This window comes from Lasiodiplodia theobromae, assembly GCF_012971845.1.
Source record: "Lasiodiplodia theobromae strain AM2As chromosome Unknown scaffold_31, whole genome shotgun sequence".
In the NCBI taxonomy this organism is placed as follows: Eukaryota; Fungi; Ascomycota; class Dothideomycetes; order Botryosphaeriales; family Botryosphaeriaceae; genus Lasiodiplodia; species Lasiodiplodia theobromae.
In genome coordinates this window covers 129,659-153,695 of record NW_023336510.1, presented here as the reverse complement: position 1 = coordinate 153,695, position 24,037 = coordinate 129,659, and the positions used below count along the sequence as shown (strand labels likewise).

Genomic DNA, 24,037 nt, shown 5'->3' with positions numbered 1-24,037 from the left:
TGTTCCAAAGGAAAATACCCCAAAGCGCGCCATATGGCAGACAAGTCATCTGCAAATTTTTCGACATTTCCCAAAGACGACCAACAACCATAGTCACGCTGTGGTTTCGCTGTGAGATATTATAGTGTGTAAGAAGATTCGATAGCGGCACTCGACCGCTATCTGTGGCGTGAAAGAAGACACGATGAAAGGACAACATCAAGTCCCCAAGAAATGCCGCCATCAGCCAAGAAGAACTGCAACATCGTTAGCCACTGTTCCAGGATGCATGTTTGAGAGAGCAAAGCTAACCTTCCCAACCCCAGTCCTTCATCACGCTCAGCCAATGGAGCCTACCTCGTACAGTGAACTCGCGGTCGACGACACCGGTGCCGAAATCAGTTGAGCCCCGCCTTTGCTCCAGGAAACTGGCTGCAGCTGGCATGTCGAACGGGCCGATGGTTGCACGCCTTTTGTTTGCGCCGACGTAGTTTTCGTTCCATCGCACCGGCTCGTCGGCCATCTCGTCGTTCGGGCTTGCTCCCCGCTTGTGAGGATTGCTGCTCTTCGTTGCAACCTTGATTTTCGGTCGGATCCTCGCAGCGTACACGTCGCGTCGTGTCCACACCTCTTTCGTGATGTCAAGGCAGCGATCGATGATGCCGATCACCATGCGACTGCTCATCGCCTCCCATCGCTGACGCACCCATTCGCGGTCCTCCCCTGTAGCTGCTTCACAGCCCGCAGCCATCAGCGGGTAGATGTGGACGATAACGGCGCGAGAGCTTAATGGAACCGTCGCAAGATAGATGAGAACTTTCTTTGCGAGCTCGGCTGAAGAAAGAGACGGAATCTCGGGAACTGCCTGATGGAGATACAGCAGCGTTGCCCACCGGTAGGCCTCGGCTGTCTGGAGGCTGTGCTGGATCTGGGAGGTGGGGTCTTCGGGCACTTCGAAGAAGGCTTGCGGGACCCAATCTTCCAGCTGCGTCTTGAGCTCCATGGCCTGCGAAATGACGGCCGGCGAATTGCTCTCGCTTCGGCGAACCCGGCGAACCAGATTTGCCACATGACCTACAATGGGGAAAAGCGTTGTGGCGCACCCCATCAATGGATCCAGCTGAGCCTCGTACTCGAAAGGTCCTGAAAACATTGACGCAACGGCATCGAAATCATTCGACTCGTCCTCATCCACGGACGTCAGTCGAGCTATCACATCCATGTACACCCAGGTGTTGCAGAGGAACTTCAACCTGGCGAGCTCGTCTCCGTGAACCGGCGACCGCTGATGCCTGATGAGAGCCTGATGAACAAGGATCTTCGCACCCTTGATGTGGTCAATGCCGGTTGACGTGTGCTGATCCCACGACTCAGAAAATGCAAGAGCAAGGGTGGTGGCAATCGCGGTGTCGACACGCATGTTCTGGATACCGGTGGCCAGGGATTCGATGCTCGTGCGCATGTGCTCGATGCCTTGGACCCTGAGCTGCGGTTCGTGCTTGGACGTGTGGAAATTGGTCATGGCTGCAATGGCATGATACAGGGCAGGAGAATCTTTGGCAAGTGGCCATATCAGAGTCCGCCAGGGGTTCTCGGTCGGGCCGTCCTTTACCGAGAGGATACCGCAGGTTTGCTGATCGAAACGCCACGTCATGAGCTCCGGGCTGTCCATGGCCAAGCTTGGCTCACGGAGCAGCATGTTGAACGGGTCCGAGCGAGGTGTCGCGCCTCCCGATGAGCTGGAAGAGTCGGAGGGAACTGGCGACGGCAATCGCATAACCCAGGCTTCATGGTCCGGGTTCACGATGGGCTGGCGGGAAACTTCTTCAACGTCGTCCTCATCCATGGGGTCGGGAGGGGGCGGGTCGAAGCTGGTGGGCTGGTAGAGCGAGTCGGGATACTGCGCTCGCCAGCTGAGGTACTCGGGCGAGGGCGCGTGCAAATCTGTCCCTGGTAAGAGCAGGTCCACAAGGCGTGGAGACCGTCCTGATGACAGACTGGATGGTGCCGTAGTCGCCGACTGCATCGTGTCTACGGTCTCTGCATCGTTGAACATACTCGCTGTGCTTGCGGTCGACCCATTTGGCTCAAATGGGTCGGGCATGGGCATGCCGTCCGGGGGAAGCAGGAAGGGCGAGGGCGGCGGGGCGGGGAAGAAGGAGGTCGGCACGTCCATGAAGGCGGGCGGCATCGAAACTGCAGGGAAAGATGATGATGCGGGAAACTGGACATCGTTGGGGCTGGTGGTGAGTGCGGGAGCGGCCGGCGGGCGCTCCTGGGCTGGCGGGGTGCGGTTCGCTGGCGCTGGGCGCGCCTGGTCAGCGAGCGGGGGTGTTTCTGCGCGCGGTTAGCAACACGTTCAATCTCATCGCCACGGGCATCACGACGGCACCTTTACGTTGTTTTGCAGGCTGCGGCTTCGAGCCGGTGAAGTTGGCCTCCTCGAAGGGGCGCCATTTGAAGTCCTTTTTGTAGCCGCCGCACGTCACGCTACGGCGGGCGCACTGTTGGCAGGTGGGTTTCGTCTCGTCGCACTTCAGCCGTTTGGCCTTGCAGGTGATGCAGCCTGCGCTCGCGGTCAGCTCGTGGTGCCTGAGGCCGGGCCATTGCTCGGCTGGATGGGCCGAAGCTTATCGGGCGGGAGATAAGCGTCGCATACCATTCCTGCTCTTCGACTGCTTGCGCTTGGTGATGCCGGCTTGGGTGGTCGACGGATTTTGCGGCGCGTCGCCGTCTGGTTGCTTCGCCCTAGGCGTCTTGGAGGGGCGGCGCTGTTTGGGAGAGCTCTGCGGCGGGTTGGCGTCGTCGCGATGGTGGTGTTTCTGAGGCGCGGCCTCCACTGGGGAGCTGAGGAACACGGACGGGGAAGGGATGGTGATCGCTTCTGCCATTAGCCTGCGGCTCCGCCGTCGGTGGGCTGTTATCTGAAGATGGATCGGGGATGCAGCAGGAGGCTCTGGGCGTGCCTGGAGACTGCAGTCGAGGGCGGAGTCGCGCAAGGCATGGGCGATGGAGTAGTGGTGTCGCTCGTTGCATAAACCGCCTTGTTGAAGTCCAGCGCGGAGCCCGCATCCGCTAGGCCCGAAACAAAATAGGCCCCGCGATCGCCGTTCATGTTATCTGGGCCTAGACTGCACCGACGCTGATTGGTGCTCCCGCGACCACCACGCCTGCTCCACCATGATATCAGTGCCGACGAAGCCTCACGCATCCACGCTGCAGCTCCCGAAACCCGCCGCTATCTACTCGCTGGCCATCCTGCGCTTGCGCCCGTTCCTGCTCTGCTCGTGTCACCGCTGCTGCTGGTTATTCCCGTGCTGCTCCGCCCGACATGCTCGTCATCCGAACTTCCCCGTGTCAGAGCTTCGGACCGCGGACTCGTGTGTAGCCGCTCGCCTCGTGGAAAAAAAAAAGAAAAAATTTCGCCGTGCGCTATCAGGGACCGCGCTCAGTGGGGATCCCACGCGCAGAGCGCTGATGCTGACTTGGTGCTTCCTGGCTCGGCCGGTCGAGAACGGGCCGGGTGCCAGTCACACGCGCGGCAACCATCGTGGTGGGATATCGTGGCGGTGAACAAAGCTTTTGAAGATATTGCTGTGGCATTGCTCAGCGATTCATGGTGTTCTGTCGTCTGGCACGCGCCGGCTTTAGAGCGGCGCCGTGCCGTCGTCAAGCGGGGGAGTATGCCGCCACGCCTCGCAGTAGCCGTCAACCGGTCAGTCATCCTGTTGGCTGTTGTGTCCGCCCGTTTCAGGTGCGACGGAAGGTTGTGCAACCCACGTGCAGCCACCTCCTTATCATTCCTGGCGCGCGTTGAAAATCAGCACGTATGAATGAACAAGTCACTGGGGACGCGTGGGATGGGGTCAATGGCTGCCCGATGCCGGCGGCGACAGCTTGTGGGCGGGGCAAAAGCCATCCAGAAGCGGCACGGTGAAGGAGCGCCTCCGTATTCTGGTGCTGGTATATATCCGTGGGCCATCTCATGACCGGCAGAGGGTCCGCGACATGGCGCCAGAGCGCTGCGGTGAGTGGCGCCAGTCGCGTGGACGCGGCGCGATCGGTTCAAGGGGGAGGATGCGGCTCCTTGGGCTTGTGGGAGCGCTGCGGATGGCCCCTGATGCGGCAGCCACAGTGCTGGGCTGCAAAATGGCGATAACAGGACAAGGGCAGACGTGGAGACGAGACGATCTAATCTCGTCCGAGTTGTGCCCGCACCATCTCCACCCCCTTCCCCATGTTTCTGCGGAAGGCACGGTCCGACCGAGGCTACTTATCCTTAGGCATCCCGGGGCCGCAAGAGTCGTTGCCGCGCTGCCGCGGCACCGCTCGGTGCCCCCAAACACGAGCTTCCGGGGAAAAAAAGAGGTACACGATGATCTTAATGCAGCCGGGTGCGGAGGTCAGGCAGATAAATCTGACAGCCTGCAAGACAAGCACTGTGTATCGCAATGTTTCCCCTGTTCCGCTGGAGCTCGGGCCAGGCACTGGAGTAACTGAGCCGAGGAACCCCGCCATTGCGGGTCAGCGAGGCCGACGCTGGCCGCCAGCTTGTTGACTTCATTCTTCAACTCCGACGAAACTTTCTTCCTCCCGGTTCGTCGTGCTCTTCAATTGTTCTCAGGTCAATTGGAAGCCGTGCTGATTCGTCATGTCCGCCCTCGCCAGCACCTTCTGCCGTCAAGCAGCTCGCTCTCTCCGCCCCCGCCCAGCTCTCGCAAGCTCTGCTAGAGCTCTCCGTCCCGTCGCTCTTCAAGCCGCTCGTCTGCCCGTCGTCTCGTCCATCTCGAGAGCCTCCTTTGCCACCACCATGCCCACCAAGAGCGGCAGTGCCGTGCCCGCCGGCAATAAAGAGTTCGACCCTGAGATTGTCGACATTGCGAGCTATGTCCACAATTCTAAAATTGACTCCGCCCTCGCCGTAAGCATACCCAAGCCCCCGCCCTACGCATACTCTCTCTGACCCAACCCATCGGCAGTTTGATACGGCCCGCTTGGTCTTTCTTGACACCCTAGGCTGCGGTCTGAAAGCTCTCGAGTTTCCAGAGTGCACCAAGCTCCTCGGTCCGGTCGTCGAGGGCACCACTGTCCCCAATGGCACTCGCGTGCCCGGTACCCCGTACCAGCTCGACCCTGTGCGCGGTGCCTTCAACATTGGTGCAATGATCCGCTGGCTTGACTTTAACGACTGCTGGCTCGCAGCCGAATGGGGCCACCCTTCGGATAACCTGGGCGCCATCCTCGCCGTGGCTGACTGGATCTCGCGCACGAACCGCGCCGGTGGCAAATTGGGCAATGGCAAGGTCTTGAAGATCAAGGACGTGCTGGAGGCCATGATCAAAGCTCATGAGATCCAAGGCGTCATGGCTCTAGAGAATTCGTTCAACAAGGTTGGTCTGGATCACGTCGTGCTGGTCAAGCTTGCGTCAACTGCCGTCGTCTCCAAGATGCTCGGCCTCAACGAGGCGCAGACCCGTGACGCCATCACTCAGGCCTGGGTTGACGGCCAGTCCATGCGTACCTACCGCCACTCACCCAACACCATGTCTCGCAAGTCGTGGGCTGCTGGTGATGCCTGCGAGAGGGCCGTTAATCTCGTCTTGAAGGTTCTCAAGGGCGAGGGCGGAATGCCCACCGTGCTTTCCGCTCCCACCTGGGGCTTCTACGATGTCATGTTCAAGGGTGGTAAATTCCAATTCCAGCGGCCCTACGGCAGCTACATTATGGAGAACGTCCTGTTCAAGGTTTCCTACCCTGGTAAGCCGCTCCTGCAGAAAGTATCACACCCCAGTTACTGACCCGACCAGCCGAGTTCCACTCTCAGACCGCCGTTGAGGCCGCTCAGCGTTTGAACAAGAAGCTGGCCGCTATGGGAAAGACTGCCGAGGACATTGAGTCCGTGACCAACCGGACCCATGAAGCCTGCATTCGCATCATCGACAAGCAGCTGAAGCCCATGGACAACTTTGCCGACCGTGACCACTGCGTCCAGGTACGTCGCTATCCGTAGCCGCCCACAACCTCGCTCACACGTTTTCTAGTACATGGTTGCAACCATGTTTGTCTTCAACCGTCTTGAGGCCAGCGATTACACCGATGGCAGCGAGGCTGCTACATCGCAGCTGGTCGAGTCTCTTCGCAAGCGCATCTCTTGCGTCGAGGACCCACAGTTCACCAAGGACTACCATGACCCGGCGAAGCGCACCATCTCCAACGCCCTGACGGTCCGCCTCAAGGATGGCACTACCCTCGAGGAGGAGGTTGTGGAGGCTCCGCTGGGCCACAGGTTGAGAAGAGAGGAGGCTAAGCCTCACATTTTGGCCAAGTACAAGGCTCACTTGGCTCCGCACTACTCGGAGCAGAAGGTTAATGAGCTGCTTGAGCTCGGTCAGGATCAGAGCAAGTTGGAGCAGACTGACGTCGACAAGTATGTCGATCTCTATGTAAAGAACTAATTTTGGAAACGGATGGAATCCCGGCGCGGACCGAAATAGTCGAAAGTTAAAACGACGACAAATAAAGAAATTTACGCAGCTAAAACAATTTCCATGATGAATTGGGCCGAGACAACCTTTGGGCGGCAAACTCACACCTAACTCTATCCAAATATGCCCCTTATCTCAGCTTTTTCTAGAGGTGTTGGTACCGCCAATGACGGGTTGTCCTGAAACGCGAGCAAGATAAGCCATGCGCAACCCTGACTGAAGCTTTGATGATTCTGACAAAATGAAGAAAGCCAATTACTCCTCGTTTTAAATGTGTCGCAGCCGTCCGGCCATCCGGGTAGACTCGTTTGCAGCTTAGCTCGATTTGCATCACACCAGGTACTACACAACCAGATCCAGAGAATCTCCCTCTCGGTCACCTTGGCCATCTTGGCTCTCTTGGCCTGTGGCTTGACTCTTGGTGTATAAAGTTGTCGATTCAAGCATTCGAAGCGAATTACGAGTTTCGCAGCTGCAGATACGGGAAAGTATCGACGCTGGCATTCACATGCAAGGCACCTAGTACCTGACTGCCTATCTTGAACGATAACGGGCTTCCATCTTCAGCCTCACGGCATCCCATGGTTATGGTAACCAGCCGTTTTGATAGGTCGGCTCACCCTCTAAGCCAAATATAGCTCCGTGCATGCCCAAAAAGGCAAAAATGCTGCCCCTGGCGTTTGACAGTTCTCCGCAAAATGATTTACCCCGCGGATTTCGCCATCTGCATTCATATTATCGCGTGTTTTCTTGTGTGGTTAACGGGCGAACCGCGATCCATTATCCAGTCATCATTCTAGGAGTTTCAGGTTGAAGCCTGAGTGTTGCATCATCAATACGTGTGCGCGTCGCCCCGGGTTTCTTACTCTGATGTTGCTGCGTATTGCTCATGTTCCGCTGATCAAAAGCTAGAAGCAGCCTCGTTCCACGAGCTTATTTTGCAACTGCCGTTGACTGCCGTGTGACAGTCACCATCTCCCCTGGCAACGCCACCACGTTCAGCAAACGGCACCGTTAGACGCCACGACGTGGCAATAGGTCCGTGTGGCTACTTAGCTCAAGGTAGAACTGCGGGTAAGATGGTACGTACCAGGGCAAACCTCGACAACGAGCTGAAATGGTCCGATACCCAACAGAACCAAGCAAGCAATGGTACTTTGGCGCATGCGTGGCACGACCGTATGGTGTCTGGAATCTTGATGGACTTCGGTAGTCGCGGATGGGCGGGCTTATATCTACGGCCGCGTCTCCAGCTTCCACAATCCAGTGTGCCCCTTTTGTAATTCACCTCATTCACTCTTTTCCATCTCTCGCTCAACCATGGCTCCCAATCGCTGGCCGAATGCTCCCATGCCGAGCGGTGTCTCCTACGCCGACCTTCCTATCACTGATCCGAACTGTATGAACATGTCATGCAAGGCCTTCGCTGCTGGATGGAACGAATCACAGGACGAGATCCCTCTTATGACGTTAGTCAACTATTCCTACTGGACCATGACCTACTACATGACCTGGATCATCATCTTTGTGGTGGCACACATGGTCCACGTCCTCAGCGACCGGTTCACAAGAGCCCGGACGCCGGGTAGCCCGCCACGAGCTGGATGGACGCACAAGCTTGCCGCGAGCTACCGATCGATAGCATACCGGAGATTCGGCGGATGGTGGACGAAGCTTGGCATGCCCTCTCTCGGACTTTTTGCTTTGTTGGCCCTGTCAACCATCTTCTTCATTTGCTTGTTGTTTCCTGGACCGGCATACCTTCGCTCTCGTTTCCGCTTCGGATCTCCCCCATTGTCCGTCCGGTGTGCCATGACCATCTCCGCCCTGCTACCGCTCCTGATTGCGCTGGCTGGCAAGGTCAATATGTTCACTTGGGTAACTGGGGCATCCTACGCGGAGCTCAACATCTTCCACAGATACATTGGCGGCGTTCTGTTCGCTCTCGCTACCATGCACACGGTAAGTTCTCTCTTGCTGGGCGAACACCTTGAGTAGTTCGGGTATTGACGGATATTACAGGTACCACATCTCGTGGCCCCTATCCAAGATGGCGGGTACGACATGCTCGCTCAGTTGTTCATCTGGAAGAGACGCGAGGTAAGCAAGTCCTTTCTTTTTATTACACGCTTGGCTTACTCACCTCATGTAGCTATCCGGAGTCATCCTGTATTTCGTTTTCATCTGCCTGATGCTGCTTTCCATCCCAGCCGTGCGTCGCCGTTTCTACGAATTCTTCGTCTTCACCCACATTTTCCTCGGCGTCTCATTCTTTGGCTTGCTTTGGTGGCATATCAAGGGCGAATACGCATCGGTAAGTAACCAAACACTCTCGCTACCAAACCAGCGCTAACAAGCTCAACAGCCAATCTACATCTATACCACTGTTGGCATCTTCATCTTGTCCAACCTCCTCCGCATCCTTCAGCGGAACAAGTCCGTTCTGCATGGCAAGCTCGGCGGCTTCCCCACACGCATTGAGCGCCTCCCCGGGAAAATCACCAAGCTCACCGTCGAGGTTCCGGCCGCTCTGCGTTGGAAGGCCGGCCAGCACAGCTACGTTCGCATGCCGCGCGGCGTCAGCAACATCTTCGACAACCATCCTTTTACTATTGCCTCCATCCCGTCGACGTCTGGTCCATCGCAGCAGCAGCAGTCCAACAAGATGGTCTTCCTCATCCGTGCCCACCGTGGCTTCACCGGCGCTCTCGAACGGCGGGCGATTCTTTGTGAAGAAGAACAGAAGATCGCCCGGCCGGGCCTCCCTTCTTCCCCTTCCTTCGCGTCCGCCACCACTACCACCACCGCCGCATCCAGCATCCGCTCGGTGGTCACCGAAAAGCCCAACAAGAACGCTTCCACCTACACCGTCGACGACGTCGAACGGTCCACCACGGCAGCCACGGCCACCACCATGACCGAGATCTTCGCAACCCCCACCCGTGCACTCGGCACCATCATCGACGGGCCTTACGGCACGTACGTCCCGCCCCTCCACCGCACCTTCGACACCGTCGTCCTCGTCGCCGCCGGTACGGGCATCACGGCCGCGCTGCCGTACGCGCTCGACCTGTCGAGGCAGCTGCGCGACGGCGGTGCGGACGGATGCAGCAGCACAACAGTGCAAGAGGTGCGGCTCGTGTGGACGATCCGCGACGACGCGTGGATCGAGTGGGTGCGCAGCGAGTTCGAGAGCATCGTGCGCACGGCGGGCGCCGGCAAGATCATCGTGGACGTGTACGTGACGGGCAAGAAGAAGGCGGAGCTGCCGATGCTGCAACAGCAACAGCAGTACATTCCTGCGCTGCCTACTGCGCCGCCGCCGCCGGCGGCCTTCGTTCCTCACCACCACCACGACGAGATGATGATGATGCAGCCCTTGGCCATCAGCGGGACCGCCGCCGGCCGCCGCGCCGCCCTGTCGCTTTTCCCGCCGGCGGGCATGTCGCAGTGCTCGTCGTCCGCGACCTTGGCGCCGCCGCTGCCGCGGCCGTCGGAGGATGTCATCCTCGAGGACGTCGACGTCGACGAAATCAAGCCCAGCTCTCCCATCCACGTCACCACCACGACCACCACTTCCATCTCCACCTCTGCCACTTCCTCGTCGCGCCAGCTGAACATCAAGTACGAGGGCCGCCCGCGCATGGCGAGCCTCGTGCCGCAGCTCGTGGGCGAGGCGCAGGGCGCAAGGGCGTTCGTGGTCGGGTGTGGCCCGGAGGCCTTGAAGGTGGAGCTGGGGAATGCGGTGGCCGGGATGCAGAAGGATGTGTTTAGGGGCGAGATGGAGAAGGTTGTGTTGCATATGGAGACGTTTGGGTGGTGAGAGAGTCTTTTCATTTTCGTGGTTGAGTGTTTTCTTCTATTTCTTCTTCTTCCTCCTCTTCTTCTTCTCCTCCTTTTTGAGTGTTTTTTTTTTGGTTTTTGGTTTTTGGTTTTGTTGCGTTTTAGCGATTTGTATCAGAGTATAGGGGACTCCAGAATGTTTTTCTCTTAATAACGACGGTTATGATGATAGAATACCAGACTGAGAGGTAGAGTAGAGTAGAGTAGACTGACTAAGATATCAAATTGGAGAGCGGCTTTTCGTATGGCACTTCGATTCACCTACCTGCTTGAACCCTAGTTGAAATGATTGTGATTGGTGGTAGGTCTTTTTCCATTGACGCATTCGCCTTCGATGAACAAAGATACCAAGTTGGACAATTTTGCACTAGTCTCCTTATGGCTTGGTATTTTGAACACTAAGAGAGTATAGAACGGAGATATCGCCGAGAGCGAGATCACCAGATGGCATATCCAACAAGCTCCGGGAAACGGGAAGGACTGGATCGAAGCCATCTTCGGCCCACGAACCGCCGGTGGGGGCCAAGGGAGCCTCGTCCTCCTCGAAAAACCCTCGGAAGTTTTCGGAAATGAGGCCTGCAGTATACGTACAGGAGCAAGGGTATCAACATGGTTGATATTGACGTCTGCTGATACGGAGGAGAGTTCCAGTGTGGCCGAACGCGGCAATCCAATTCGAGATGGTGTTTTAGAAGAGGTAAAGGTAACACAAAACCATAATCTCAACGGTGATGGTGCGGACAGCTCCACAGGTCGGATCATCGGACTCGCCGACGGACTCTCCTGAGGTGCTTCGGCTCGAGCTGGCTAGTTCCTCACTTCTGGTACCGGATCTTGAGCCTATGGGCATCCAAGGGATCTTACCCGCATGTTGCCGAATGTAAATCTGTCGGATCAGGCCATCGACTCGACCGTCTGGGAAATCCAGGGTTATCCGAACTGCATCCTGTCGGCCGAGACGCACACCAATAGAATACCGACTCCCGAGCCTTTGTAATCACCCTGGCTTCACGTCGTGCAATCCAACACGCCATAAAACAGAGTTGCGGATGTCTCGATGCGAAACCGAGGAAGTTTTATCTGAAGCCCTTTGTTCGTCCTCGTGTAAGGTGTTCTGACAACGACGGCCGCTTACTCCGAATCCTGTGAGAGAACTGATAGGGATACTCGGCGAGCATTCTATGGAGATGGTACACAAGCCCGTCTCTACATAGTCGTAGTGGGCTCCAAGCAAGGAGAGATTTGTTATCGGAAACTTTCATAGTTTCCTCTTGCAGTATCTGAAACGCCTTGTATCAGAGCAGGGGCATGTTGACACCAATGATTCTCAGTAGACAGTAGGCGATGTCTTCTAATCGGGTTGTTTGTCTCTTGGGCACCCAGGAAAACCTGCAGGATATGCCGATGAAACAGTTGCCTTCTTCAAAGTGAATGAAGCTCCCCGCATCAATGCCCGTGGTCCGGGCAATGATTTCCGTGTGGTCCGTCTTCGCGTCTATCTGGACCCAGTTTGTTGTGTAGAAAATGTTTTTTTAGGAGCGATGAACCATCGACTTTCGGAGGAATTCGGAATCCGGAGCAATTGTGGGATCCGACACGTCACTGAGGTAAACAAAGCACTCTAATGACGATCCGTACCAGCGGAAAATGGAGTTGATGGACTCGGAAAGCTCGGAGCTGTTGGTTTTGTTGATATCAGCCCATGCATATTCGTATCCCGCCGCAGCAGCCATTCGACGGAAACTTTCAACCTTCTGGAATCCATCTTTTGCTCGGAGTAAAGGGTCTAAGTCTCTCGCGTTCCATTCCTAGAAGCTCACCTCTTCGTCGGCCCAAGTATGGGAGAGAACGGCACAGGTAAGATCTCACCTATGATGTAATGTAGCTCAAGAATTGGCGTGTTCAATAGTCGCATTGTGATGGAAAGAATCGGTGAGATGTGGTTGGCGACGAAGGTGGGGCAAGGCTGAGAGCGTGCGCACGACCTAGCCCCCAAACCTCGCCACACAGAACCGAGCTAATAATATCCTGCTAATCAGGAAAAAAATATCGCGAGTGATGGTGGTGAGAATACGTGGTGATGGCCGGCTGAGATTCAAATTGAATGACGATTCGAAGCATTTTCCAGTGCTCGAGGCAGTGACGTGGCCCGAGTGATTAATAGAGTTCTGCCGGACCTCAACATGCTTTTCTTCATTGCCGCATTCATGTGCCGTGTCTCTTAGCTTTTTCTCAACACCAAAGGATAAACCCAGTATATTTACTTCTCTTGAAAACTTACAAAGAAAGACTGTATCAGAAGGCTAGCGTTAATTTGTTTTTCGCTCATGTCATGGGCAGTTGAAGCCATCGGCTGGACGAGAACGTCAAATTACGAAGTCTACATACACTTCCGGACGATAATTTCAACTACCCATGTGTTTTTCTACTTTTTTCGTTCTTATGAAAAATATGAGGCACAGCTACGCCCGTGTTCGAGGATCCCACTAGCCTTCAGCTGAAATATCCCTCCGTAACCACGCAATCAGCCCATCTTTTCACACCACGAGCTCAACTTTCACGTATTCAAACAGGGAGCTTTGCTGCTCCCCGTGGGTGAGCAGCACTCAATGCATTCATTCGCACTGTTCAACAAGCCCTCGGAGACATGATACCGCAAAGTAAATGAACACTCAAAAGCCCACCCGCTCACTTTGACACAGGCTCCAAAGACATACAAAAATAACCCACAATAACCAACCCTCCCCACAAACCATCCCAAACCACGAACCCCTTCTTCACACCCACGCCGCCCTCCCAGCATCAAGCCCGAACCACCTCGCACTCCCTCCGCCCATCCCCTGCTCCTCACCACCACCATCATCCCTCCGCCCCATACTAAACACCCCCCTCCCTCTTCGCCAACTCCCGGTCACCCAGCCACTCCGCACCCTGCGGCACCACCTCCTCTCTCAGCAGCGACCCCTGCGCGCCGCCGCCCGCCAGCAGGCTCACCACCGCCACCACCGCGATGCCACCACATAGATCCTTGGGCAGCTGATCTCGCGCGCGTATTCATGCCCCAGAAGCTGGCCGTCGCAATGCACAGCGCGATGGCAGCGTGCAGGGCTTCCAAGATACGCGTCGAGGTGGCGTCTTGGCGGAGACGGGGCGACGTGAACGGGTAGGTGGGGGTGCCGGTGGAGGTCGTGATAGTCGGGGCGGGGGTGAAGGTGGTGGTGGTGGTGTTGAATTCCTGAGCGGGTATATATAGTGTGGCCGCTGAGGGTAGCCGTGAAGCCGGTCGCGGCGGAAGAAAAGTAATCGGGAGATTTGGGCTGATTCGGTAATGGCGTAAGATACCGTTGTGGAAATCAAAGACACTGTCGATTGAAGCGGTTGTGCCGGGGGTTATCAACGCTGGATCAGTGGTGTGCAGCCCGCTTGCTACAATAGTGAGGAACGGGGCCAGCAGCATTGCTGTTGCTGTTGCGGTAATGGTCCAATAGCCCCCCATTATAGAATCGGCAAGAGAATGGATCGTTAGCCGGGAGAGCTGGTTGTTGAGGAACGTTAGTTGTGCCCGCGATGACCAATGGCGCAATTCGTGGTAAGGCAGAAAAACAGTGGACGTGAAAGATACCATGCCCACCAGGAGTTGAATCACTAACATGACGAGACCGGGCAAGTAGACCCAAGCAGATCTTACGTAGTCTGACGTTTCCACAGTAGTCAGACCTTGTTGCTTCCCTGATGTTTGGAACAGGACTCCCAGAACCGCGATCAAAATGATTATTACTATGATAAACGTTGACTGCGTTGACTGCGTTGACTGCGTTGACTGCGTTGACTTAGTTGATGCTGAAATTGAAAACGGTCGCCACCAGGCTGTAGGCTCATCAATGTGGAGCCCAGCAGGCTTGCGCTCTTGGCCGGTAATTATGATACCGATTCTGGATTCGGGGCCGGCGTCGGTATGCTCCATACAGCTCTTGGAGAGGCAGTTCTGTAATACCTGTCGAATAGTGGGTATTCCACATGCTCCCTGTGCTGACAGAGTATTGGCCACAGAGGGGCTGCGGGCCAAAATAGCTGTCAGTCCACCAATGGAACCAGGGTCGAGCGAGACTACGCGCTCAGGAATATAGAAAAGCAGAAGGCCAGTAAGCAACAGTAGAGCGGAAACTGTTGCCAGCATCCAATATAAAGAGAGCCCTCTGATATGAAGCCAATGTTCTGACACTGAATAGGTCCCGCTCTGCGCTCTCTGATCTGGCACCATGAGGTATTCTTTGGCAATTTGCGCTCACACGGAGCTAAATAGTAGCTACTATTTGCGATGAACCGTTGAAGTATCCATCAAGGAACTGGTGTCGACTCCAAACAAGGAAGCGTACAGTGTAAAGAACCTATCGAGAGCCAGCTGATAGAAATGTCCGTTCACTTCGACGACAATCTATTCTCGATCGTTTCTTAATACATCCAAGGTAAGGGAATCCAAAGTGTTTACAGCGTCCTTCAACACGATCTCGAAGCGTGTAAACAAATCCCAGCCACTCATTGATGGAAGCTGACGCCCATCAGAGGTATTGGCAGGCAGGTCGGAGATGATGTCAAGGACATTTCCGAACTGATCACGATTTGGTCGATTGAGCACTTCGGGGTGGAGACAAGAACTGTTGCATTATTTTGCTCCAGGAGTACACCAGGCTTTTTTTCATCGTAGTCCAGAAAGCCAGCAGTAATAACGAAGTCATCCCTTGCAAGAGTCGTACATGATGCTCGAAATTTGACACCATAGATCATGTCTGTTCCGTCGGGAAGGAGAATGGTGTTCACAAAGTCGTCCGGTGCTGGGAACTCGCCAGTCTGGCATGACTGCGACTTTACTCGAATCACCCAGGAATTCAAGTACGCACAATCCTGATCACTGCTTGAGTTACATTGTGTGTTTTATGAAGGCCATCGGAAGTAGGGCGGGAAGGGAAGAGTTTTCGGTAATGTTCAGTGCAGACGCTTCAAACCGATCTGCAGCTGTCAGTGGTGCATCGACGTGCTGACGATCCTGGAATTGTGGCATGAATAGCCCAGTCGAGAGGACTGTAAGTAATCGGATCAAGAGAGACACAGCGACAACCAGGGTGACAGCCCAGTGCTTTGCTTGGAACGATGTCAACAAACACTTGAGCGGGTTCTGCGACACGTAATCCAAGAGAAGGGGTTCCGCAGCCGCAGTCTCTCTCTTTCTCAAGATCTCCCACGGCACCATCTGCTTGGCTCTATCATGCATGCTCCATAGGAAAGAGCCAATTCTTTGTCCATGATTTCTCAATCCAATCAGATATTCAAGGCCAGAGCGAAGCAATAAAGCACTGAGATTGATAAAAAGCCGCGCCTCAATCAAAGAAACCTTGTCCTCTACCTCTGTCATCAGAAACGCCTCTATACTGTCTAGCCCCTTCCCCTATCAATTTCACTTCCAATCAGCAGCCTCGCCACAGCGCTCCTCGCCCGCACGGCATCCCACCCCGACCACAGTCTCGAAACCAAAACAGCCCACCATCGTCACCCTTTAGCCCTCGCAAACCACCAGTTTGCGTCCCCCTCCCTTGAATGCCGCAGCTGTACCATCACTCGCTCCGCCGCCTCACTCATCTCACCGCGATCCCTCACGCCGCCCAGCTCCCGTCTCGTCTCCGGATCGAAGCCATGAAGAAGCAGCGCCACGGCCGACGATTTCCAATGCCGGGCCGTCCACTCACGGCCATCGCCGCGGGTATGTAGCGCCGTGGTGACAATAAACACGATCGTGAGTCCATACAGTGCAGCGGGCAGGCCGATCCAAGCCCAGCGCACATCCACGCATGTCTGCGACCCCATCACAGTGCCGTAGGCGAAGTTGGCGGGCGGCGGCGTGTTACCGTGGACGCGCATCGCTCCGCTGAGCGAGGTGGCGAGGCCGTTGACCCAGCGGTCGACAGTTGCCATGGTCGCGGTGTCGTTGTGCCACAGGTCTTGGAGGCAACAGATCGCGCCGGTGGACGAAGAAGATGCGGTCAGCGTCTGCCTGCTGAAGATGTCTTCGATGAACGACATGAAGGTTAAGAGTGCGTCGTATCCCACCATGTACACGCAGTCGGGGGGATACCACTGGGTGTCCTTGGAGACAATGGCCGGATCACCGCTGAAGTAAGTGGCGCTGATGGTCATATTGTTGGGTGAAACCGGCACGTAGTTGGTGGGGGTTTGCGTAGCGGATGGATTACAGTCGTTCCACGTGCCGTTTCTGAGCGTTTGATTTACGGCGAGGGACCAGGGTTCGTCGTTGTCAAGGACATTCTCAAAGTGTAGGTCATGCCTGAGAGATGAAATGCGTGACTCAGTGTACACAGAGTTCACGAATTTGGCACTGTACGTGGTCACACACGGGTACAGCGAGCAGCTGATAGCGAGATAATCATTCTTGCGGTGGATCACAGCATCAAAATCGTAGAATGATACAGTGTCGTTAGAATAATAATCTGATCCGACGAGGCTTACGAGGTCGGTGATGTTTCTGTTCTGAAGTGCTGCTCCGCTAGACTCCAGTGTTACGTTGTAGTAACTTTGATCTTCGGGATCTGTGATGTTGATTAAAAGTGCCGAAATGTCCTGACAGGAATGGCAAACGTCGAGTGATGAGAAAGCGGCGCCAGAATCATTTGGGAAGGTACAATTCCCCGTTGGGCAGTCGACCGTAATGCTGACAGATGTGTTTGCAGGAGGACCAAAGAGACCGGTGTACGTAGCCACTGCTATTACACTGTTGAGATTCGTGTCTCCGTAAAGCGCACCAAGCCCAGTGAAGTTATTTGTGATCGGTATCTTGGCTGCAGTGTCCGGAACTGGCTGAAGACAGTTGTAGTATTTGATTATTTGTTGCGAAAAGGGGTCAATAGCCAAAGCGAATATCGTAATGAAGGCACCGAGACTGGCGTGGAAACTTGAAGTGATTTTGTCAATTCTATCCATCCGCAGAATCAATTTTCGCCTAGGATCTTACTATGGCTTCATTCTCATCAATAAACACAACGCACCCCAAGGCCCTCTGCTGGCGCTATCCATCTTGTCTAGGTCCATCAAAGACCTTGGGTTGCGGAACCAAGACCATTTGAGCTCGCTAATCCCTGGAACCTCATAAATTTCTTTAGTCACTCTCTCTGGATTACAAAACATTTTGGAGACTTTACCCTCTGCTACAGGCATCATCATAGACGCCTTGAATATGGCTGTGAAAACGGCGATCAGAGAGTTGAGGGTGATGTAGTGCGGCCACTGCGGTATGGGCTGCCCATCATAGGCAATAAGCACCGCTATTACAGTGACCAAAGCTCCAGCAGACAAGGAACAGCTTAAGGCTTCCAAGGTCCAGGTTTGATCGGCTAGTGTTCGAACTGCGGTCAGCCTCGCGCGTTTCATAGGTTCTTTCACAAGGCTGCTCTCTTCACATGTCGAGAGCGGATAGTGCCCCGGCTGCTCCTGATAATCGTCTTGACTATGTTCCAGCAAGGAGCTTGTATCTCGAAACTCCCTGAGAGGGACACTTGTGAAGTTTTCCAAGGGTTGCTGCGTGCCGACCATGCCGGGAATGTAGGTAAGGTGTAGCAAGGCTTAGGAATCTGGGACCACGGTCTTGCAATCGTTTTAAAAGCAGGCCTTGACCTAGTCTGTGCTGAGCCTGTCAGCTGTGGTGGCGGTGAAATGACGCAACATACTATTGTTGCCTGATTCTGTCAAACAAAACGAATGAACGGTGCCGCAGAGCCTGCCTCTACTTCAGCAATGTAACTAAGAATCTACATCTTTAGAGGTTGAATAGCGTTTGCGAAGCCTCGGGTCAGAGTATACGGTCAGGCGGGTGGGGTAAGGCTGAGAGTACTTTCAGCTCAGTCTATTGGTAGCAGCTGAAAACCCTATTGCATCACTCTACGTAACGTCATGGCTGAAACACAAGCCAGTAATCATCTTCTCTTCGGAAATGGGAACATCGTGAGAAATGGTTGGTGGTGATGCTCAGGTACACGCAATGATGACCGCCGAGAAACGGACCGAGTGGAGATCTCCCGCAACCCTGTGATGCAACCGCGGAGCAGCTACCCTTGACTGCAATCTCTCCGACTGAAATGAGGCTATAGGGCTGACTAGCAAACCTTCATACCTCTAGCTAAACGTCGAGATTAAAAACCGTTTTTTAGTGTACGTTTTGAGGCTCTGCACGAAGTGCCGATTGGACAATGCGAGCAAAAAGCTAAAGTTATTTGGACTGCACTCTATTACCGAGATGCTGAGACCGTGCAACAACAGCGGTAGCTAGTGCGAGCGTTGACATTGGAAGGTAAAGATAGTAACGAAGTGTTCTAGAATACGCTATTCGCGGCACCTTGAGACAACGCCAGATCTCAGGAGCCGGATATGGTCAGGGATTAGACAGGCACGTCTCGGGAATAGCATGAGATGTTTCTACAGAAAGGGGGCCGGAAGTGAAGTACGCTTGCGTTATGTCGGCTCCCGCGCGATGGATGGCCAAAAGGGGGCCGGAGGTTGCGGAATCAAAGGGTAAGATGAAAGGGATGGGGGATGGAAGGAGAGATGGAAACGGCGAAGGACGCGGCGAGGGGAGACAGCGAACACGGGATCAGAGAGAGGGCCAGCTCGAATGACGACTGGCAAGAGATTGCTGTGCGGGACAAAACTCGGACCGCGAGGAATTCGCGCGCGCCATCACACGATGGAAGCGGGCTCGGTGTTGACGTTTCGAGCGGCTCCCCAAAAATACCAACCAAGCGCGCCGCGAACGGCTGGGGACAAACACAACGCCCCAGCACGGCAGCCAATAAGCACCGGCGAAGGCTCAAAAGCAAAAATGGCCCATCATACGAGCGTCAAAAAGACCGTTTTACGTCTGGCGGCAGCAGGGAGCCGGGATTGGGTAATTTCAGGGCGGTCGCAGGGCTGTCGTGGATGATTTGACCCCGAGTTAGCGCCGCCTCGACCTAGGAGCGCGCGCTGCGCGAGAATCGTTCACTAGCCACGTCAAAGACAGACCCTCAGGCCGCCTGCAGCACCCGCCGGCCTCATCTGCGCCTGAGGCAGCCCGTCCGCGCCTGACGAGGCTTGCTTGCTGCCGGTTCGGGCGGCGATTCTTTGTGTGCTGCGAGCAGCGGCTCGGAGCCCAGCTGCCCAGCGGCCCCGCCTGCGGTTCGCGCGCGGCGTGCGGGCGTGCGGACGATCTTGCACCGGCTGAGGGCGGGGGCGGGCGGTGTCGGCGTTGCTTCGAGGCGCAGCTTCTTGTCGCTGCTGAATTGATGCGGGGGCGGGAGCAGACGAGAGCGGCAGCGCGCGGCACCGACGCGGCATTTTGGCTGTGCCGGCCCCGAAGCAATTGACGCTGTCTTTCCTCAGCTGCCGCGCGCATCCGCCGTTCGCGACTCGCGGCGTGAGGTAAGCGCGCCGACCGAGAGTAAAAAAAGCTGCGCGGTTCCGTGGTTTCTTCGCGCGGTGTGGGTTCTTCGCTCGATCTGGCGCCAGGGTCTGGGTTTAGCGTCGCGCCGGCAGGCGTTTGGGAGCCCGAGGCCGCTGTGGCCATGCCATCTCAAACGGGCGCCTGCAGCCCGACTATGAAGGGCGGCGCACGGACAAGGGATCCTGCTCGCCCAGATGACGTGGGTCGTAGCCCCGGCCGAGTCAGCCTGCTGACCGCTACCCGTACGAGCAATCACAAGCCACTCCCGGAATCCGTGCTCGCGACTACGACTTTCGCATCACAAACACATAAGAATACCCATCCCCCCGACCACTGCCAATTCCGTTTGCAACAAGCCTGCTGGTTCCGGCACCCGCTCCACACACCAACTCCGCACGCTGGACTATTAACCGCAACTCACCCACACCCACCATATAAAGCACCCGCTGCTGCATCCGTCTCTGGCTTCACATTCCGCATTCCACCCACGATGAGGCAATCACCGCCCAGCATGGTGCTCAACCTTCCCGCCCACACCCAGAAGCAGCTGGCAAACATGGCCGCCTCGCCCGCTCCCACCGTCTCCACCGACGCCTCGCCCATGGACCAGTACCGCCTCACCATGGCCCAGCGCTACCGCCAGCAGATCCAGCAGATCATGACGGCCGACCTGCTCGCACAAGACCCGGACGCCATCACCCCCGCGCCGCCGCTCGTCCCCACCACCACGAGCCAGATCACCAACGCCATCCTCACCGAGGATTTCGAGGTCGCCGAGGACGAGGTTGACGAGGACGAGCTGCTGCCGCCCTACGAAGAGGAGGAGGGCAATGCCTCAGACTGCACCATCACCGTCCAGGAAATCGACTCGCCTGATACGCCCTCGGACAACAACGTGCTCGGTCCCAACAACGAGCCCCGCTTCTTCGCTGACTACTCGCCCAACCCCGTTGACGGCCGCCCCAACAGCGCCTCCTCGTCCGAGTCGATCGTGCAAGTTGAGTTCGAGCCGAAGCAGCTGGGCCGCGCGCGTGCCTTGACCCTCACCAAGAAGGGCGCCGTCAGCGTCGTCGAGAAGCCCCGCGAGCACCATTTCCTAAGGCCGCGCAGCCGCAGCAACAGTGCCGGCAAGGACGCCGCTCCAACCGCCCACTGCGCACGCCCCAGGCTACCCACTTCGCGCAACTCCAAGATGCGCAAGCAGTTGGCCTCTATTTTCAGCACAAAGGCGCACGACCACGGCCACGCCGCCGCCTCAGCAACAAAGCCCACCACCTTTGTCCGCTCGAGCGCCGTCCTATGACTCGGTTGCGGGAGCTACTTTTGCAACCTTGTGACGGCCGGATTGGGCAGGCTATTCTGCGTGCCTGGCGCCACTACCACGATCACTCCCGCCAAGAGCGGTTGAAGTGGTCGACACCAAAAAAGTCTACCAGCTTTTTATTTTTTTTTTCGTTATTCCCGCTCCACGCTACTACCTTTTCGAGAGCGTCATCATCATCGACGTTGCATGCACCACCGCCAGTGGCCGGCCCAGTCAGGGATGTGCTTCCTATTTTTAGGAACACATTTTTGGTCGGACTGTGCGGTGCGGCGCATTGCACAACAACGGCTACGGGAAAGGATGCCGCCGCCACGGGCGGTTGTTTGCGCTCCGCCGCCGCCGCCCCCTTTGTGTGGGACGTGTTGTTTGAGAGGGAATGGAGGGGGCTGAGGCTTACTCTTACCGCTCCACTCACAACGCACACACACCTCCCTTGCGAGACGCCAGCCAGTCAGAACATGGACCCTGGAGATGCCAAGGTGGAGACTTTTTCGCGACGCCGCGAGGAGGGGGAAGAAGGCAGATTTCGAGATGTGTTGGGGAGGAGCTTGAGACTGGAACTGTGTACAGCTCAACCACGACTGAAACGTTTCCTTAGTGTACAGTATACGCGCGTTATGCATGATGCCAGGCGGGCTGGGGGATACATTTGCATGGGACGGGGTTCGGGATTGGACACGGAGTTTTGCTTTTTGGGATTTTGATTTTGCAACTAGAGGAACTACACTTGTGCGCAAGCGGGAGATGGGAGGGAGGAATATACAGACACATCGCATAGATACCCCGAGAAACTAAGGCTGTTACTATCTACTACCTCCTACTACCTCTTGCGATGCTGTGACACCTCAACGCAAAACGCGCATCTTCATGTCGTGTTCGTTTTTTGCTTTTAGCCGACAATGAGACGGACGGACGGACAATGCTATCCCACCCTTGCTCAAGACGGAAGGTCAGCCATCATCATCGTCAGCCTCGCTCATTACGACGCCGCCTCAGCATGCATATCGTGCGTGCGCGCGTCCACGACGACGAACAGCGCAGCGCAGCTCCTCGTATCACCACCACCCCCTCCCCCCTCTTCGCAGCGACGCGACAGCGAAGACGAAAACGCCGGGCGAATCATCATCATCTCGCTCCCTGAGTCATCACCATTGCGCTGTTGCCGTTGTCAGATGAAGAGATCTAGAACACGCAAACAAGAAATCGGCCGTGCGCTGCCTTGCTGACGGGCTGGCTGGGAAGGAGCCGATGAGCAAAGCAACAAGCCTTTTTCAATCTATCACACATCATCATCAGCCGCAAAAGCAGGATAATCAGCAGCGCAAAAACAGGCAAGCGAACAGAAAAAGCCCTGACGATCATCACCGCTTTTTCCGCTTTTCTCCGAGCCCGGACGACCATGCATGCACGCGCGCGCGCGCACACGCCCGCTGCCGGCGCGCACACACACTCAAAACCATGTACACAGCCGCACTCGCTCGCGGAAAGTCGCTGCCTACAGACAATAATCCAAATCTCTCATATCATCCTGCCGACGGGATGAAAAAAAGGCGACGACGCACCCCTTGGGGGGGCTGAGGGCGGTCAGCTGGACCGACAGGAGAGATCAAGAGAGCCAGCGAAGCTTCCGCGCCTTGCCATCACCCCATTGCGGTCATGGCTGCGAGAGCAACAACCATTCGGAAGCGCGTGGAAATGGGCAAATGCATGCACGCCTCGGCGCTGTGCAGTTCCCGCTCTCTGCCGGCTACCGGCCGAGGCATGCATGCTGCCCTTCGGACCCGTGGATCGAGCAAACGGAACAAGCATATCTTCACTCTTCTTCTCTTGTTCTCCATAAGGTGATGTTGACGTGATCGAAATGGTTCCAGACGGCGGGCGGGGTGGGATGCAGCTGCCGAACTCGGCAACAGCGCTACGAGAGACAGAGAGGAGCAGCGACTCCCTTGCCTCTTTTGCGATTGGGTGTGTGTGGAGGTGTGTGGAGCAACGATGGGGACAAAAAAAAATCCATTTTGCCGGACCACGTGCCGCTTAGAAAGCCAGAGAAATCTCACGATACTAGCATCGTCTGCTCGTCGCTTCTCGCCCGCCCGCCCTTGGTCGCACCTGGATGAGGAATTCTGCGCGACGTGTGGGTATGTGCGTGTGTGGGGAAGACTAATGCCGTCTGAGGCGGGGGGAAAACTGGAGACGAAGAAATCCTAAGCGTGGCTGTGCGCTGGCTGGCTGCCTCGCTCTTGTGTTCTGCACCTTTGCGCGTTGTGTGTTGTTTGCCACAATTGATTTGTATTGGAGTGTCTACGTGGGCGCGTAAATCATCACGTCTAAATTCCCACGCCTAACCGTATACACATCTTTTTGGCTTTGTGGCACTGCCTGTCTTGCACTGCCCAAATACCGAGAGATGATGGGCAGTAGCTAGAAGCCCGATCCTACGGCGCCAAGCTGTCTGCCCCATCCATCCGTCCCTTGGCAATTTTTCTATGTATGCCACTGTGACAGGGGGACCGGTGGGGAAGAGACGTGGCGGATTGCGAGAGATGGGGAAATTGATTGGGGGAAATGAAAGGTTCGACGAGTAATGGTTTGTGGCTACGTGGTCGGGCGCCACTTGCTTTTCGTCCTTTGATTGTTATCTCGTTTTTGCTCGTTGGGTTAGGTAGTAGCTTGGCTGGTATACCGGCCTCCGGCTTCTATGCCCGACGGATGGACCTTGGGCTTCCGCTGAAGATCACTGCATCGGACCAGGCGAGATACGCATCCGATGAGGCGTTGGAAACCCGTGGTACCTGGACGGCGGTCGGGCTCAATTGCCCGGCTGAGTTTAGCGTAATTGATCTCCCGGAACAGGCTTGCAAAAAGATGCCGAGGCGTTCGCAACCTGCTGTGGCACAACGGCCACTGAGAATCTTGCTTGGACCT

The 24,037-nt window shown here is 55.9% G+C and overlaps 5 protein-coding genes across 5 annotated transcripts; 3 read left to right on the top strand and 2 right to left on the bottom strand.

The window, feature by feature from the left end:
• Nucleotides 1–222: 222 nt before the first annotated feature.
• Nucleotides 223–2,870, bottom strand: LTHEOB_9301 (C6 finger domain-containing protein; the record flags this gene model as incomplete). The annotated part of the gene is made up of 4 exons (XM_035518875.1): nucleotides 223–236; nucleotides 337–2,316; nucleotides 2,378–2,545; nucleotides 2,639–2,870. 4 exons carry the CDS (start codon nucleotides 2,868–2,870, stop codon nucleotides 223–225), a joined length of 2,394 nt encoding a protein of 797 aa, XP_035368906.1.
• Nucleotides 2,871–4,789: 1,919 nt separating this feature from the next.
• LTHEOB_9300 (2-methylcitrate dehydratase) lies at nucleotides 4,790–6,434 on the top strand (the record flags this gene model as incomplete). The annotated part of the gene is made up of 4 exons (XM_035518874.1): nucleotides 4,790–4,900; nucleotides 4,959–5,736; nucleotides 5,787–5,971; nucleotides 6,021–6,434. 4 exons carry the CDS (start codon nucleotides 4,790–4,792, stop codon nucleotides 6,432–6,434), a joined length of 1,488 nt encoding a protein of 495 aa, XP_035368905.1.
• Nucleotides 6,435–7,784: 1,350 nt separating this feature from the next.
• On the top strand, nucleotides 7,785–10,287 carry LTHEOB_9299 (Ferric reductase; the record flags this gene model as incomplete). The annotated part of the gene is made up of 4 exons (XM_035518871.1): nucleotides 7,785–8,426; nucleotides 8,487–8,564; nucleotides 8,617–8,778; nucleotides 8,830–10,287. The coding sequence occupies 4 exons, from the start codon at nucleotides 7,785–7,787 to the stop codon at nucleotides 10,285–10,287; spliced, it is 2,340 nt and encodes a 779-aa protein (XP_035368904.1).
• A 5,564-nt stretch (nucleotides 10,288–15,851) lies between these two features.
• Nucleotides 15,852–17,297, bottom strand: LTHEOB_9298 (Zinc-binding oxidoreductase protein; the record flags this gene model as incomplete). The annotated part of the gene is made up of 1 exon (XM_035518870.1): nucleotides 15,852–17,297. One exon carries the CDS (start codon nucleotides 17,295–17,297, stop codon nucleotides 15,852–15,854), a length of 1,446 nt encoding a protein of 481 aa, XP_035368903.1.
• A 2,981-nt stretch (nucleotides 17,298–20,278) lies between these two features.
• Nucleotides 20,279–21,091, top strand: LTHEOB_9297 (putative phospholipid-transporting ATPase iib; the record flags this gene model as incomplete). Its single annotated transcript, XM_035518869.1, has 1 exon — nucleotides 20,279–21,091. The coding sequence occupies one exon, from the start codon at nucleotides 20,279–20,281 to the stop codon at nucleotides 21,089–21,091; it is 813 nt and encodes a 270-aa protein (XP_035368902.1).
• Between the last annotated feature and the right edge of the window lie 2,946 nt (nucleotides 21,092–24,037).